The following is a 12,100-nucleotide window of genomic DNA, read 5'->3' on the forward strand; positions in this document are numbered from 1 at the left end:
CGCCCGCCAACCTTCCAAGCGGCCAATGGGAGCACAGCCCGCGCGGATTCGGACGTCCTCGAATGTCGGAGTTCCCTGTGAGGCGAAAAAGGGGCAGAAGGAAAGAGTAGAGAGCCGTTGCTATGGTAATGTTGGGTGGGGGGGGGCGGTGCATCTCCGGGTCGAAGACTTAAAATAACTTTATTTTCCAATTTAAAATAGTCGGTATGCGTTCAAACGAAATGTACCGGTTAGGTTGCATAGAGCTCTCAAAAGGGTCATCATCCCCTCCAACATGGAGCAATGGTAGAACGGCACACGAGCGCCTCCTTCCGTTTCATTGAAAAGACTGCATTCAACTGCTGTCCGTCCGATAAGGTTAGGGGAACGTGCGATCTTCCAGATGTCGCTGAACAACATCTGGCAGCCCTGGTCACTTGGGATGAGGCTGCGGAGGAGCTACGACACAGCCCGTAGATTGTTTATCCGTAAGCTTAAAGCAGGCAACTTTTAAGACTTGTGGACTTCAACTCCCAGAATTCCTCAGCCAGCTTTGCCTTTGCTTTGCTGGCTGAGAAATTCTGGGAGTTGAAGTCCACAAGTCTTAAAGTCGCCAAGGTTGGAGACCAGCTCTAAAGGACTGCAGTAGCACTGTTTATAATTAGTTATATTCTTCTTTGTAATACCTTCTTTAGATATTTTTTTGTGCCTGAGTTTTTCATTTTCATTTTTTCTTTTTAAAAAACTTGTTATAAAGTTAAAAATATATATTTATTTATCTAATTATTTATTACATTTAAGGTCTGCCCAACCCTTTCTGGACTGGGCAGTGTACAACATGCAAAAAAGAGTGTAAAAAAACCGTTAAAAACCACTCATCTCGTTTAGTGGCCGGATCAAGGTGTTTAGGTATCAACTGTTGATGTGCACGCTGGTTTTGCTTAAACTATTGTATGTCCTGCTTTTAATGACAAGTTCTTTTTTGTCAGCAATAAATATAAATAATACTGCTCCTAGGCTGAGAAACTTGCCAAGGACTTTTCTTCAGATGGGCAAGATGGGTCAGCACTATCTAGAATGTTATTAGAGTCAGAAAATCCCAAAGAACAACTCATAGATGAATGCGAAGAAATATGGAAGCAAGTTGAGGAGGTAATAGGCAAAAATTGCATGTGTTTATGAGATAAGTGAAGCTATGTATCTGAATATTTACTGTTAATTTCCTGGTTTACCCCCTCTGCCTAAGCAGAAAGATGAACTTTATTATTGTTACACAAAATCATTAACTTTAAGATACAAATAAACATTCCCAAAAACCTTTTTGGAAAACATCATCAAAGAGTTCTCCCGTTATAATGACATAGAATAAATTATAAATAGAAGTTGATTGTATCTTAAAGTTATTTTAATATTAGGAATATTTTGAAAGCTATAAGCATTATATAATAGAAATTGATTTATTTACTAAATGGGTACTTCTTAGATACGATTAATCTAAAAAGATTTTGTGTTTAATCGCAATAGCAGATAAATCAATCGAATGAATATGTATCTTTAATATACTTTTTAAGTGGAGTTACCTTATTACTATAAGCTTACATTTTTTTAAAATATCCCTTTCTCCTTCGAAGTGCCATACCAAATTATCTCTTCAAAGTGTTGAAACTCTTCCAATTTCAGATCTGAAGGTAAGAGTAAAGTTTCAGAAGTTTTCTAAGCAATTAAACCTTGTCAAAAGGTGTTGGATTTACGAGCAGGAAATTTTGATCCATTACCATCCACAAAAATTGTGTTGCTTAGGACTCTTATAGCCCAACCTACCTTACAAGCTACTTGTCATGAGAAAAAAGTAAAAAGAGGGAGTACCATGTATGCTGCCTTGAACTCTTGCATAAAAGGTAGAATATAGATAAAATAAATTTTAATCTAACAAAAGAATAAATTTCCATATACAGTGGTACTTTTACTTATGAACTTAATTAGTTCTGTGATCAGGTTCGTAAGTAGAAAGGTTCATAAGTAGAAGCAATTTTTCCCATAGGAATCAATGTAAAAATGCAAACCCATTAGGAGAATCTAAACTTTGAGGCTTTAAATAAAAGCAGCAGGCGGACAAAGCGAAGGCTAACAGAGTAGAGACAATCAGCTAGGAGAAGCAAGGAATGGAGGTCCTAACAAAGGCTAACACTGCCCCAAATCGCTTCCAAAATCACCCCTCCAGACGCTTCCTATGCCGCCTCAAATTGCTTCCAAAATCACCCCTCCAAACGCTTCCTGTGCTGCCCCAAATTGCTGCCAAAATCACCCCTCCAAACGCTTCCTATGCCACCCCAAATCACCGCCATAATCACCCCAAATCGAGGTCCTAACAAAGGCAAATGGATTGAAGAAAGGTAGTAATGAGAATTGAGGCATTTTGAAAGAAGAGGTTATTTTGGTGGCATAGGAAGCGTCTGGAGGGGTGATTTTGACAGCGATTTGGGGCGGCATAGGAAGCATTTGGAGGAAGGATTTTGGAGGCGATTTAGAACAGCATAGGAAGCGTCTGGAGGGGAGATTTTGGCAGCGAGATGGGGTGAAGGAAGCGGTAGGCGAAGAGTTATTGGCAGCGGGATGGAGCGGCTGTGGGGAGTGGGGGAAGCAGAGGGCTAGAGGGGAAAGTGGCAGTGAAATTGGGCGGCTGCGGAAAGCTCCGACGCTCCGTTTTGGCCGCTGCTCACAGCAGCAGCAGCAGCTGAGAGAGAAGCGAGGGTTCGTAAGTAGAAAACGGTTCGTGAGTAGAACCATGAGTAGAGCAAAAAAATCTTGAACACACGGTTTGTACCGTGTTTCCCCGATAGTAAGGCAGTGTCTTACTATCTTTTTACCCCCAAAAGCCCCACTGTGTCTTACTTTGGGGGTATGTCTTATATTGTCCCGGGCACCGGGGCTGGCTCGTCTTCAGGCTTCGGCCCGGGCGAGGCCTCTTCTCCTCCGGGTGGGCGGGGCGGGGCCTGCCCGTTGGGCCCGGCCTCCATCCCTCCTGCGCCGCGGCGGGGCCGGTCCACGATGCGCGTCCTGGGGGCGCCCGGCTGGCCGGCTCCGGAGGCTGTGGCTCGTCTTCAGGCTTCGGCCCGGGCGAGGCCTCTTCTCCTCCGGGTGGGCGGGGCGGGGCCTGCCCGTCGGGCCCGGCCTCCATCCCTCCTGCGCCGCGGCGGGGCCGGTCCGCGATGCGCGTCCTGGGGGCGCCCGGCTGGCCGGCTTCGGCTCCTCCCGCTGCTGCCCAACGCCGAGGATGCCCCGCGCCCAGCCCGGCTACGGCAGCAGGCAGGCAGGCAGCCCCAGGCGCGGCGGGGAGAGCAAAGCCGGCGGCGAGAGCGGCGGCAAAGCGGCGGGGTCCAGCCCTCTATCCAGCGCCTCGCCAGCTATCCGCCGCTTCTTTCTTCTCCAGAACCTGCCGCCGCCGCCGTGCTTCCTCCGCCGGCCGAGGAGTCCTTATCCGCGCCGGGTTTGGGAGACTCTCCTGGGCGCGAAGCTCCCTCGCCAGCGCCACGAACTGCTCTGATGCCTCCCTCGCTTTTAGTACCGTGTTTCCCCGAAAGTAAGACATATGTCTTACTTTCAGGGTATGGCTTATATTAGCCAACCCCCCTGAAACCCCCCATATGTCTTACAATCGGGGGGGTCTTACTATCGGGGAAACACGGTATCTCAAAAAGTTCATAGGTATAGGAGTTCATAAGTAGAGGTACCACTGTACATAAATTATAAATTACCTGTCTTCTGGAATACAATAGTTTGTTCCATCTTAGAATAAACATTATCTTTTTACAAAGTAGAGAACCCAAGGACTGCTAGAAATTCCTGTACATAGAGGAATAGGGGTTCCAAACAGTTTGGCAGCTATCTCTTGAAGCCTTGTCAATTGTCTTAAATAATCTCTTGGAGATTATTTAATTTAGATTATAAATCTGAGCATAGAATTTGACTTGGTGGCCAGAATTGTCCCTTCTAAGTCTAGGATTCTGATTCTGCTGAGTTCCCAGCATCATATTGATGAAATTGAAGTTTAGCTGTAAAGTTCATACAAGTATATTTTAACTGTGTTCTGAGAACATAGATTTTGCCTCAACATGAATATTGTGGGAAAATTATGCGTCTCAATCTCACTTTAACTGGAGTAGTTTTGAAACTTTATTTCAAGCACTATATAAAAATATACAATCAGAATTGTTTGATAGAGAGAGGGGTGACCTACAAATTTAACTTTAAAAAATGAAATAAATTTATATATGTGTATTGAGATAATGTTTAAATGTTGCCATGTTTGACAGCTTTCATTGTTAACGAAACGTTTCAAGGCTTTATCGGCTGAATTTAACGAATGGCAGAAAAGAGAACCAGAAAGTAAGTTTTTCAAAAAATTATTATATACAAAGTTATATACAAAGTTATAAAATCTGAAGTATAGAATATACAGTTGTACTTTTTATAGAATATAAATAATTGTACTAAATTAATGCCTCACCTTTTATCTGCTGTATCATATGTTGGCCAATAAATTTAATAAATAAAATTTGAATTGTGCCATATATATTCACTATATTTCACATCTCCTTTTTTGTCTTTGATGAACAAATTTAAGACACTATTGCTTGCTATTCTTATATCCTTTGGAAATTAATTCTCAGTTTTTGTTTTGTTAGCAATGAAATAATACACTGACATTGATAACACTCTCAGTAATTGTCTCCTTCTCTCTGTCCTGTCTTGTATTTAGTGACCTCTGTACTAAAGTGGAAACTGTTTTATTTTTTGTTCTGACATCTCATTTTAGATGATCTCTAATTAACAAGAAAATTTAACCTGAGCAGTTAGATTCTTCTCCTTTCCTTTCATGTCTTTTATAACAAGCAAATGTATGAAATAGATTACAATATTTATTTTTTATTTAGCATATTTATATATGCTAATACATAATTATATATGAAACTAATCAGGAGAAAAACAACCTAGAACTAAGGAGAAATTTCCTCAGTTAAAACAATGAATCAGTGGAACAACTTGCTTCCAGAAGTTATAAATGCTCTAGCATTGGAAGCTTGCCTCCAGAAATTGTAAATGCTCCAACACTGGAAGTTGTACATGTAAACATGTAAAATAAATAATCAAAACCCCAAAAAGCAAAAAAACAAACATTACATAACCTCATCCAGCTACATTGCAGTCTCTCCTTGGGATCCTCAAAGCTGTTGAAAAAAATGTGTTTTAAGAGCTTTTCAGAATGTTAATAAAGATAGTGCTAATCTCACCTTCCATGAATTGATACTACAGAATGTGACTGGTGGGATAGATATATGTAATTGGGAAGAGGCATGCCTTTAAATAATCTGGTCCTGTGCTATTTAAGACCTTAAAATCAAACTAGTACTTTGAATTACATCCGGCAAATTGGCAACCAATACAGCTTGTGGAATGGAAGATAAAAGGTTGAGGTGTTTCCAAATAGATAGCCACTATTATCAGAACTTTCTGCAAGTACAGTATAGCAAGATCTTTGAATAATAAAAAGGAGTTATCAAAGATGATTGATTATCTGTTTCTTCCACTTGATTATTTCTAAGATCTTGATAGAAAGAAAAATCCCCTTAGATTATGTTTCTCAACAACAGTATCTTTTTCCATAATCAATGTAAATTGATTGAAAGAAAGCAATGAGTAATAAAACACTTCCCCTGAATGGTGTTTCATATTTACTTAAAATGAGTGATACATATTCTTCCTATACTAATAACTTTGTGTTTCAAAATGCAGAAATGTGTTATAGCACATTTGCAGATTTTTGGTTTTCTTTAATTGATTATTCTATTGTTTTGTTCAACTATTTTTGCATAAATATAAATACTGTACACACATTTATCTTTAACTGAATATTGTATGTAGATGTTAATGCAAGAAGCAGTTATTGATTCAATCAGAGTAATAACATTTCGATAGAATTGTTAAGACATCAGAGTACAAATTAAGAGTTTTAGGCCTGCTTTAGGCACAAAATCAATTGGGTGACCTTAGGCCTCTCACCTTCTCTGATCAGGGTGTCCAGCAAACCTGGAAATCAGGGAATTATTGGGGAATTCGTAAAAAAACAGAATAAGTCACGGGGGGAAACCAAACTGTATTAAAATGTTTAAAAGTCAGGGGGAAATCATGTAAAAGAAAGCTGGATCCCACTGCCTGGCAGAGTCAAGCAAAAATGAGCATAACTGTGGCAACAACTAAGAAAACCATAATAATTATAGGCAGTCACAGGAGTCAACATAGATGCATGGTTGGTTGGATAGATAGATAGATAAAATAAGTTTTATAAACCTTTCTTTAAAATCTGACATATTCTCTTTTTCAGTAATTACTACAAATCCAGATGTTCTGGTAGAATTAGGAAGAGAACAGGTATGTGTGTTAATGAGATGTCTGTAACTGTAAAATTATAATTTTAGGAGTAATTATTGGAACTTATGGCTACATTTCCCTAAGAAGCAGTCCACTATGGATTCTTGCTTAAACAAATATGCTGTATATTGATGTAGTAAAAAAAATCAATTAGAATTAAGTAATTGGAGTGTGTTAAGATGAGTCTAGAAAATTTTGATCATCTTAATATAGTATTGTAGATAAGGTTCAACATATGGAAGGCAGCAGGGTAAGAAGTTGTAATTATGATTAAAGTCAGGATGTTGAATTTGAAATAAAATTCTAATTTTTGCTGCCCGCCTGAAGCAACTGTTTACATTGCTCACTAGGATGTCATACAAGAAAAGTTGCAATGATATTACAGTATGTCTATTACTTGTACAACAATTTTAAATCCCTGCTATCTTTTCACTGTGCTGGGCAATTAGTTGTTAATTAGTTTCTAATCTCACTGATCTGTTTCTTTGAGTCTTTTCCCAGATAAGCTGAAAGTTGAGAACTATGAAATGTGTATTTGTGTATGTGTGTGTGTAAGTGAGTGAGAGAGGGTGGGAGAGAAAGAGAGGGAGACTCACCACTGTCTTGCTCAAGGAAACCTGATAGGTAGCAACAATGAAGCTGGTCAACTGCTGGCTGCTCAACCTATCTATTTTGAAAGTAAAGCTTGGTGCTGCTCATGATTTGTCAGTTCAAATACCTAAGAGATTGTATGCCATCTAGTCTCAGCAAGCCAAGTTAGCCCATTGTTCTTGAAAAAAGTCCAATAATTAGCTCCTCTAATTGACATGACATTCAGCTTATAAATAAGCCCTAGTAGTAGATAGTATATATAGCCCCCAGATTTGCTCTTTAGTCAATAATTCTACCTTCCACATGCATTATATCCATTACCTTTTACAGTTATCATGATGGTCCTGCTGCCTCTCAGTCTCTCATTCAGGGAATAATAGAAGGAGCTGGCTATGATTTCAATATGTTATTGTTCATTGTTTCATTTGGCTATAAGGATTCATGAAATAAAAATCACACAATATTTTATCCTGAATTAAATCAGAACACTTATATTAAAAAGTCAATAATGTATCCCAGAATGCCGGACAGAAATAATTTTTAAAAAGCATCCTTTTTCTGTATGGATATAACTTCTTCCATTTTCAATTTAGAATGCAATTCTTTTGTTTTTAGTTGCAGAAATTAGACCAGGAACTTGAAATGGTGCTATCAACAGTTAATGCAAAGAACAAAAAACTAAAAGAAGATTTTATAAGGTATAGATTGTGCTAAATTACTTTGCAATTCTGAAAAATCTGAACTAGCTATTTATGCTTCTCACATTATCTTCAAAGGGAACAGAAATGGTTGAAGGAGCAGGAACAGCTTATACAATGTCTCAACCAAACAGCGGAAAGAATGAGCAATCATGTAGTACATTTTTCTGAAAAAAGGTATTCCAACTTAATTTAAGATAAAGCAAATTGCATTATCAAATTCTTCGGATAATTAACATCCATGTCATTAATAACTAACTCTCCCATTCAAACCCAAATTGAATCTAGAATTATGCTTTTGTCAAAGCATTTACACCCTAATCTATAATTTTGGGTTATTCTCAAAATTTTTGTCCTAACCTATATTTGATTGAGCATTCAATCATTTGGGCTATTTTTACTGTGTAATTCTGCTATGATATTTGGACTTTCATCTTCCTCATTAATTTGAATGTAGAAAAGTTGATACAAAGACATGCTGTTAATTATTGTTTTATTTAATTGCATTGTGATTTAATTATTTAGAAAGCTCATAAACCTTAATCTTTTTATATCTTAGAGCCTTTACGGAACTGAGAAGTAAAATGCTGAAAATAAAAGCTTATAAGGAAGATCTTTTGAATGCGTTGGGAGATTTCCTTGACAAACATTTCCCACTTCCTGAAAATAGCGGAACTGCAAAAAAGAAAAAGGTAGGTTTATTTGCATTTCATATTAAAATCTTGGTTTTGGTATTTATGGATGTATTTATTTATGACAGTCATATTCAATTCTAGTGGACTTGAAGTACCACACACAGTATAAAAATACAATAAACAACATAATATTTTGACAATACAATACTACAGTAGGTGGCGCCAGATTCCTAGTTTAACTCTTTATTCTGCAGAATGCCCTAAAATCCTAAAGCGACTTTAACAATCTCATGGAAAATAGCAGGGGGAAGGAAGTATCACTTCTGAATGCAAACTATTCCAAAAGATGGGACCTCCTACAGAGAATGCCCCCTTCTGTTGCACATCTTAATTGGGAGGGAAACTCATCAATCACTATGTTTGCAACAGATTAGCAGATTCTGCACAAAACAGGGCATCTCAAAGAGATGAAGCTATTATGTGGCTCCAAGCCACATAGACTTTATGGTGATAACTAGCAGCTCAGATTGCATCTAGATATATTGGTAGTGCAGCTCCTACTATGTTAATGTTATATATCAGTGATGGTGAACGTTTTTTCCTCGGGTGCCAAAACAGCTTGTGTGTGCCCTATTGCACAAGCACAAGTGCCTTTACCTATAATTCAATGTCTGGGGAGGGTGAAAACAGCTTTCCCCGTCTCCTGCAGGCCCTCTGGAGGCCGGAAACGGCTGTTTCCCAACTTCTGGTGGGCCCAGTAGGCTTGTGTTTCACCCTCCCCAGGCTCCAAAGGCTTCCCTGGAGCTGGGGGAGGGTAAAAATGTCCTCCCCTATCCTCCCTGGAGGCTCTCTGGAAGCCAAAAACACCCTCCCAAAGCCTCTGTGAGCCAAAAATCAGCTGGCCAGCACACACATGCATGTTGGAGCTGAGTTAGGGCACCAGCTCGCGTACCAGCAGATATGGCTCCGTGTCCACTTGTGGCATCCGTGCCATAGTTTCGTCATCACTGTTATATAACAATAGTGATTCTTACAGGCTGTCAAATTGGTAACTGAGTTAGCACCATTTGTCATTAGGAAAGTGCCTTCTAGATACAGAAGTTTATCACAGAACTCAGCAATTCAAACCCAGTTGGCATAAGTCTCATATGCATAGATTCTGAGAATCTATTTCAGAGGTACTTAGGTAGAAACAAATTTCTATAATATTTTCAGAGAGGTTGATAATCTTTGAATTTTTGCTTTTTTAAAGAGCATAGTTTTCCTTTGTAATCTAATACAGTATTTGACTGCTAGAAAACTATAGGTAAATGTATATTTTCTTTGACAGACATTCTATGTGGTCAATAAAGCATCCAGGTATATTATAGAAGTCTTAAATATTAAATATTCATGGGGAAAATTTGTTAGAGCCATGACAGTGCACAGAGCCTGTTTCCCAATCCATTAATTCCAGCAAGACTATAAGTACATTTTAAGTAATTATAATAAATAAAAGCTTACAGCTGACATTCAAAATTGCCTTGTATACTAAAAGCCGGTGTTGTCAATGATTCCTCCTTGGGTAAGGTATATCTTCAAATACCAGTGAATCTGGACAAGACTACCTGGGCAATCTCTAGCTGAATTTTACCGAGACTATAAGCCACATTGAATTTTAGAAAGAGAACAATCCAAACTTAGAGTTGGAAAGAAAAGAGATAGATGAATGTTTAGATGGGAACAATGGTTTTATCTGTATTTGTATTGGCCAACAATGCAGAAGCAGTATACAGATTTCCTAGCATGTGATCTAGGATCTTTTTACATTGAATCTTTGAATCCTAGCTTTTCAGACCTTTTCTTCATACAACATTCCTTGAAATGTGGCACATTCCCATTAACTTCTGGTACTACTGGTTGTAGATGAATACAATTTTAAGTCTAAAGATAGATGAATGCTTTCAAAACAAATTCATAACTATAATTGAAATCCTGTTTTTCTTTGTAAACATGCACCCCACTTATAAAAACATTTTTACTTTGTTTAGCATTCATCAGAAGAGGAAGATGTACAGCTCATGTCATTACATGAAATTTTAGAGGTAAGAAAGTTAGACTATGTTGATTAACAGTGATGGTAACTATAGTTCAACATAACTGAATTCCATCCCAAGGTTGAAAGGATGCAACAAAATGTACAATACAAAATTGGTATTGGTACATGGTTGAACACATTCAATTTGAAATCATGGATGTTAAAATGAATATGATCAATGAAAATAAAGTGGAAAAACTGATGGGAAGATAGGATAGGGTCAGAGGTGTTATGGCCAGTAGAATTCAAGTCACAAAGAATAAATTGAAATCACTCTATACTATGTAAGTATGTTGATGTTCCCAGTTTTAAAATATTATAAATTAGTACACCCTCATTTGGTGGAGGGATTGATTGAATGATTGATGTTGGGTGGCAGGAGCACATATCACTGCACTGTTTTGTGTGTATTTGTTTATTACTATAAAAATCAATAAAAAATATTTTTTTAAAAAACATCTGAATTCCAGATGAATGATAACTGTCTTAGAATGTTGAGTTTTTGTATTCAAAACCTATTATGGAATCTCAGTTTCATGCTTCCTTATCATGAAGTTAAATGTGCAAATCAGATTTGAGACTCAAAGTTAATGGATTATCCAGGTTAATTGTGATTGGTCTTAAAGCTGGCTGTTTAGAATTGGAAACTCTTCATAAGGTCAATCATCGGAATTAATTTTGTGCGATAAATAATAGATTGAAAACATTCAAAATATAGTAAGAAATGTAAAACGGCTTTCATTCTATACAACATAAATTGAAAAGTATTTCATTCAAATAACAGTTATGATTTTTGGAATTTTTCATCTCAATCTCATCATTGTGAGGACAAAATCTAACATATTGCTATACATTCTCTTTCCAGAATCTCATCAATAACCTGATAAACATACCACACGATCCATATATAACCATCAGTGAATCATTTTGGTCGCCTTACATTGAGCTTCTGCTGAGATATGGGATTGCATTGAGGCACCCGGAAGATCCAAAGAAGATACGTCTGGAAAATTTTCACCAATAGCAAGATGTTTTAAGATGAGGGTTAATCAGTAGAAGAGAGTTAACTAAAAAAACTCTAATCTGAGAAGATAATATTAAGTAGATTTTTCAGGCAGAATCCTACAATATTTTTGGCAACTGGCATCTACCGAACCCTTTTTAAAAGTGTGTGATTGCCACAATTCCTTTTTATGTTTTACTGGTGTTAGTAAATTATGCTTGTATTCTAAAAACTATTGGCTTTGTTAAGAGATCAGATTAAAGGATTATTTTAGACAAGTAGTTTGACTAGCTTTCCTATTCTATCATCAGATGTCAAACTTGAGCATCTGTTAAAAAAAAATGAAATGGCGGGAGGAATAAAACTTGTTGACTTCTAAATGGCATTAGGCATGATTCTGTAAGAAAATATATGAAAGAAATACAAGGGAGATGTCATTAAAAGTTTAAATTCAGATCTGAAAAATATCCGCCTTTGTGCTGGTATCATTAGTCAACTTTTTCATCCATTGGACATGTATTTTTAAAAAAACAATTATAATGGAAAATGTCATAGAATACAGGTAGTTCTCAAGTTATGACCACAATTGATCCCCAAGTTGCTGATGGAAATCAGGGCAATTGTTAAGTATGTTTTGCCCAATATACAACATTTTTGCTGTAGTTAAGTGAAATCAGTGCAGTAATTA

At 37.6% G+C, this 12,100-nt stretch overlaps 1 protein-coding gene across 3 annotated transcripts; it reads left to right on the forward strand.

Moving 5' to 3' along the window:
* Window positions 1-18: 18 nt before the first annotated feature.
* On the forward strand, window positions 19-11,792 carry CENPK (centromere protein K). 3 transcript variants are annotated; one of them, XM_070743287.1, is made up of 10 exons: window positions 19-125; window positions 969-1,131; window positions 1,611-1,667; window positions 4,293-4,365; window positions 6,362-6,408; window positions 7,615-7,697; window positions 7,776-7,874; window positions 8,257-8,389; window positions 10,363-10,416; window positions 11,275-11,792. In XM_070743287.1, the coding sequence occupies exons 2-10, from the start codon at window positions 1,057-1,059 to the stop codon at window positions 11,431-11,433; spliced, it is 780 nt and encodes a 259-aa protein (XP_070599388.1). In that variant the 5' UTR covers window positions 19-125; window positions 969-1,056; the 3' UTR covers window positions 11,434-11,792. The 3 variants fall into 3 exon arrangements, with proteins under 3 accessions (XP_070599388.1, XP_070599385.1, XP_070599386.1); XM_070743284.1 differs by having other exon boundaries at window positions 997-1,131; XM_070743285.1 differs by lacking the exon at window positions 1,611-1,667 and having other exon boundaries at window positions 37-125; window positions 997-1,131; window positions 11,275-11,526.
* The last annotated feature ends 308 nt before the right edge of the window (window positions 11,793-12,100 follow it).

Source organism: Erythrolamprus reginae, chromosome 2 (assembly GCF_031021105.1).
Source record: "Erythrolamprus reginae isolate rEryReg1 chromosome 2, rEryReg1.hap1, whole genome shotgun sequence".
NCBI classification, from domain to species: Eukaryota; Metazoa; Chordata; class Lepidosauria; order Squamata; family Dipsadidae; genus Erythrolamprus; species Erythrolamprus reginae.

What these genes read in the sequence shown, in the direction of transcription:
- CENPK (XM_070743284.1), top strand. An exon ending in TTCCAATTTCAGATCTGAAG is followed by an intron (nt 1,668 to 4,292) that starts GTAAGAGTAAAG and finishes CATGTTTGACAG; the next exon opens with CTTTCATTGTTAACGAAACG. An exon ending in CATTACATGAAATTTTAGAG is followed by an intron (nt 10,417 to 11,274) that starts GTAAGAAAGTTA and finishes TTCTCTTTCCAG; the next exon opens with AATCTCATCAATAACCTGAT.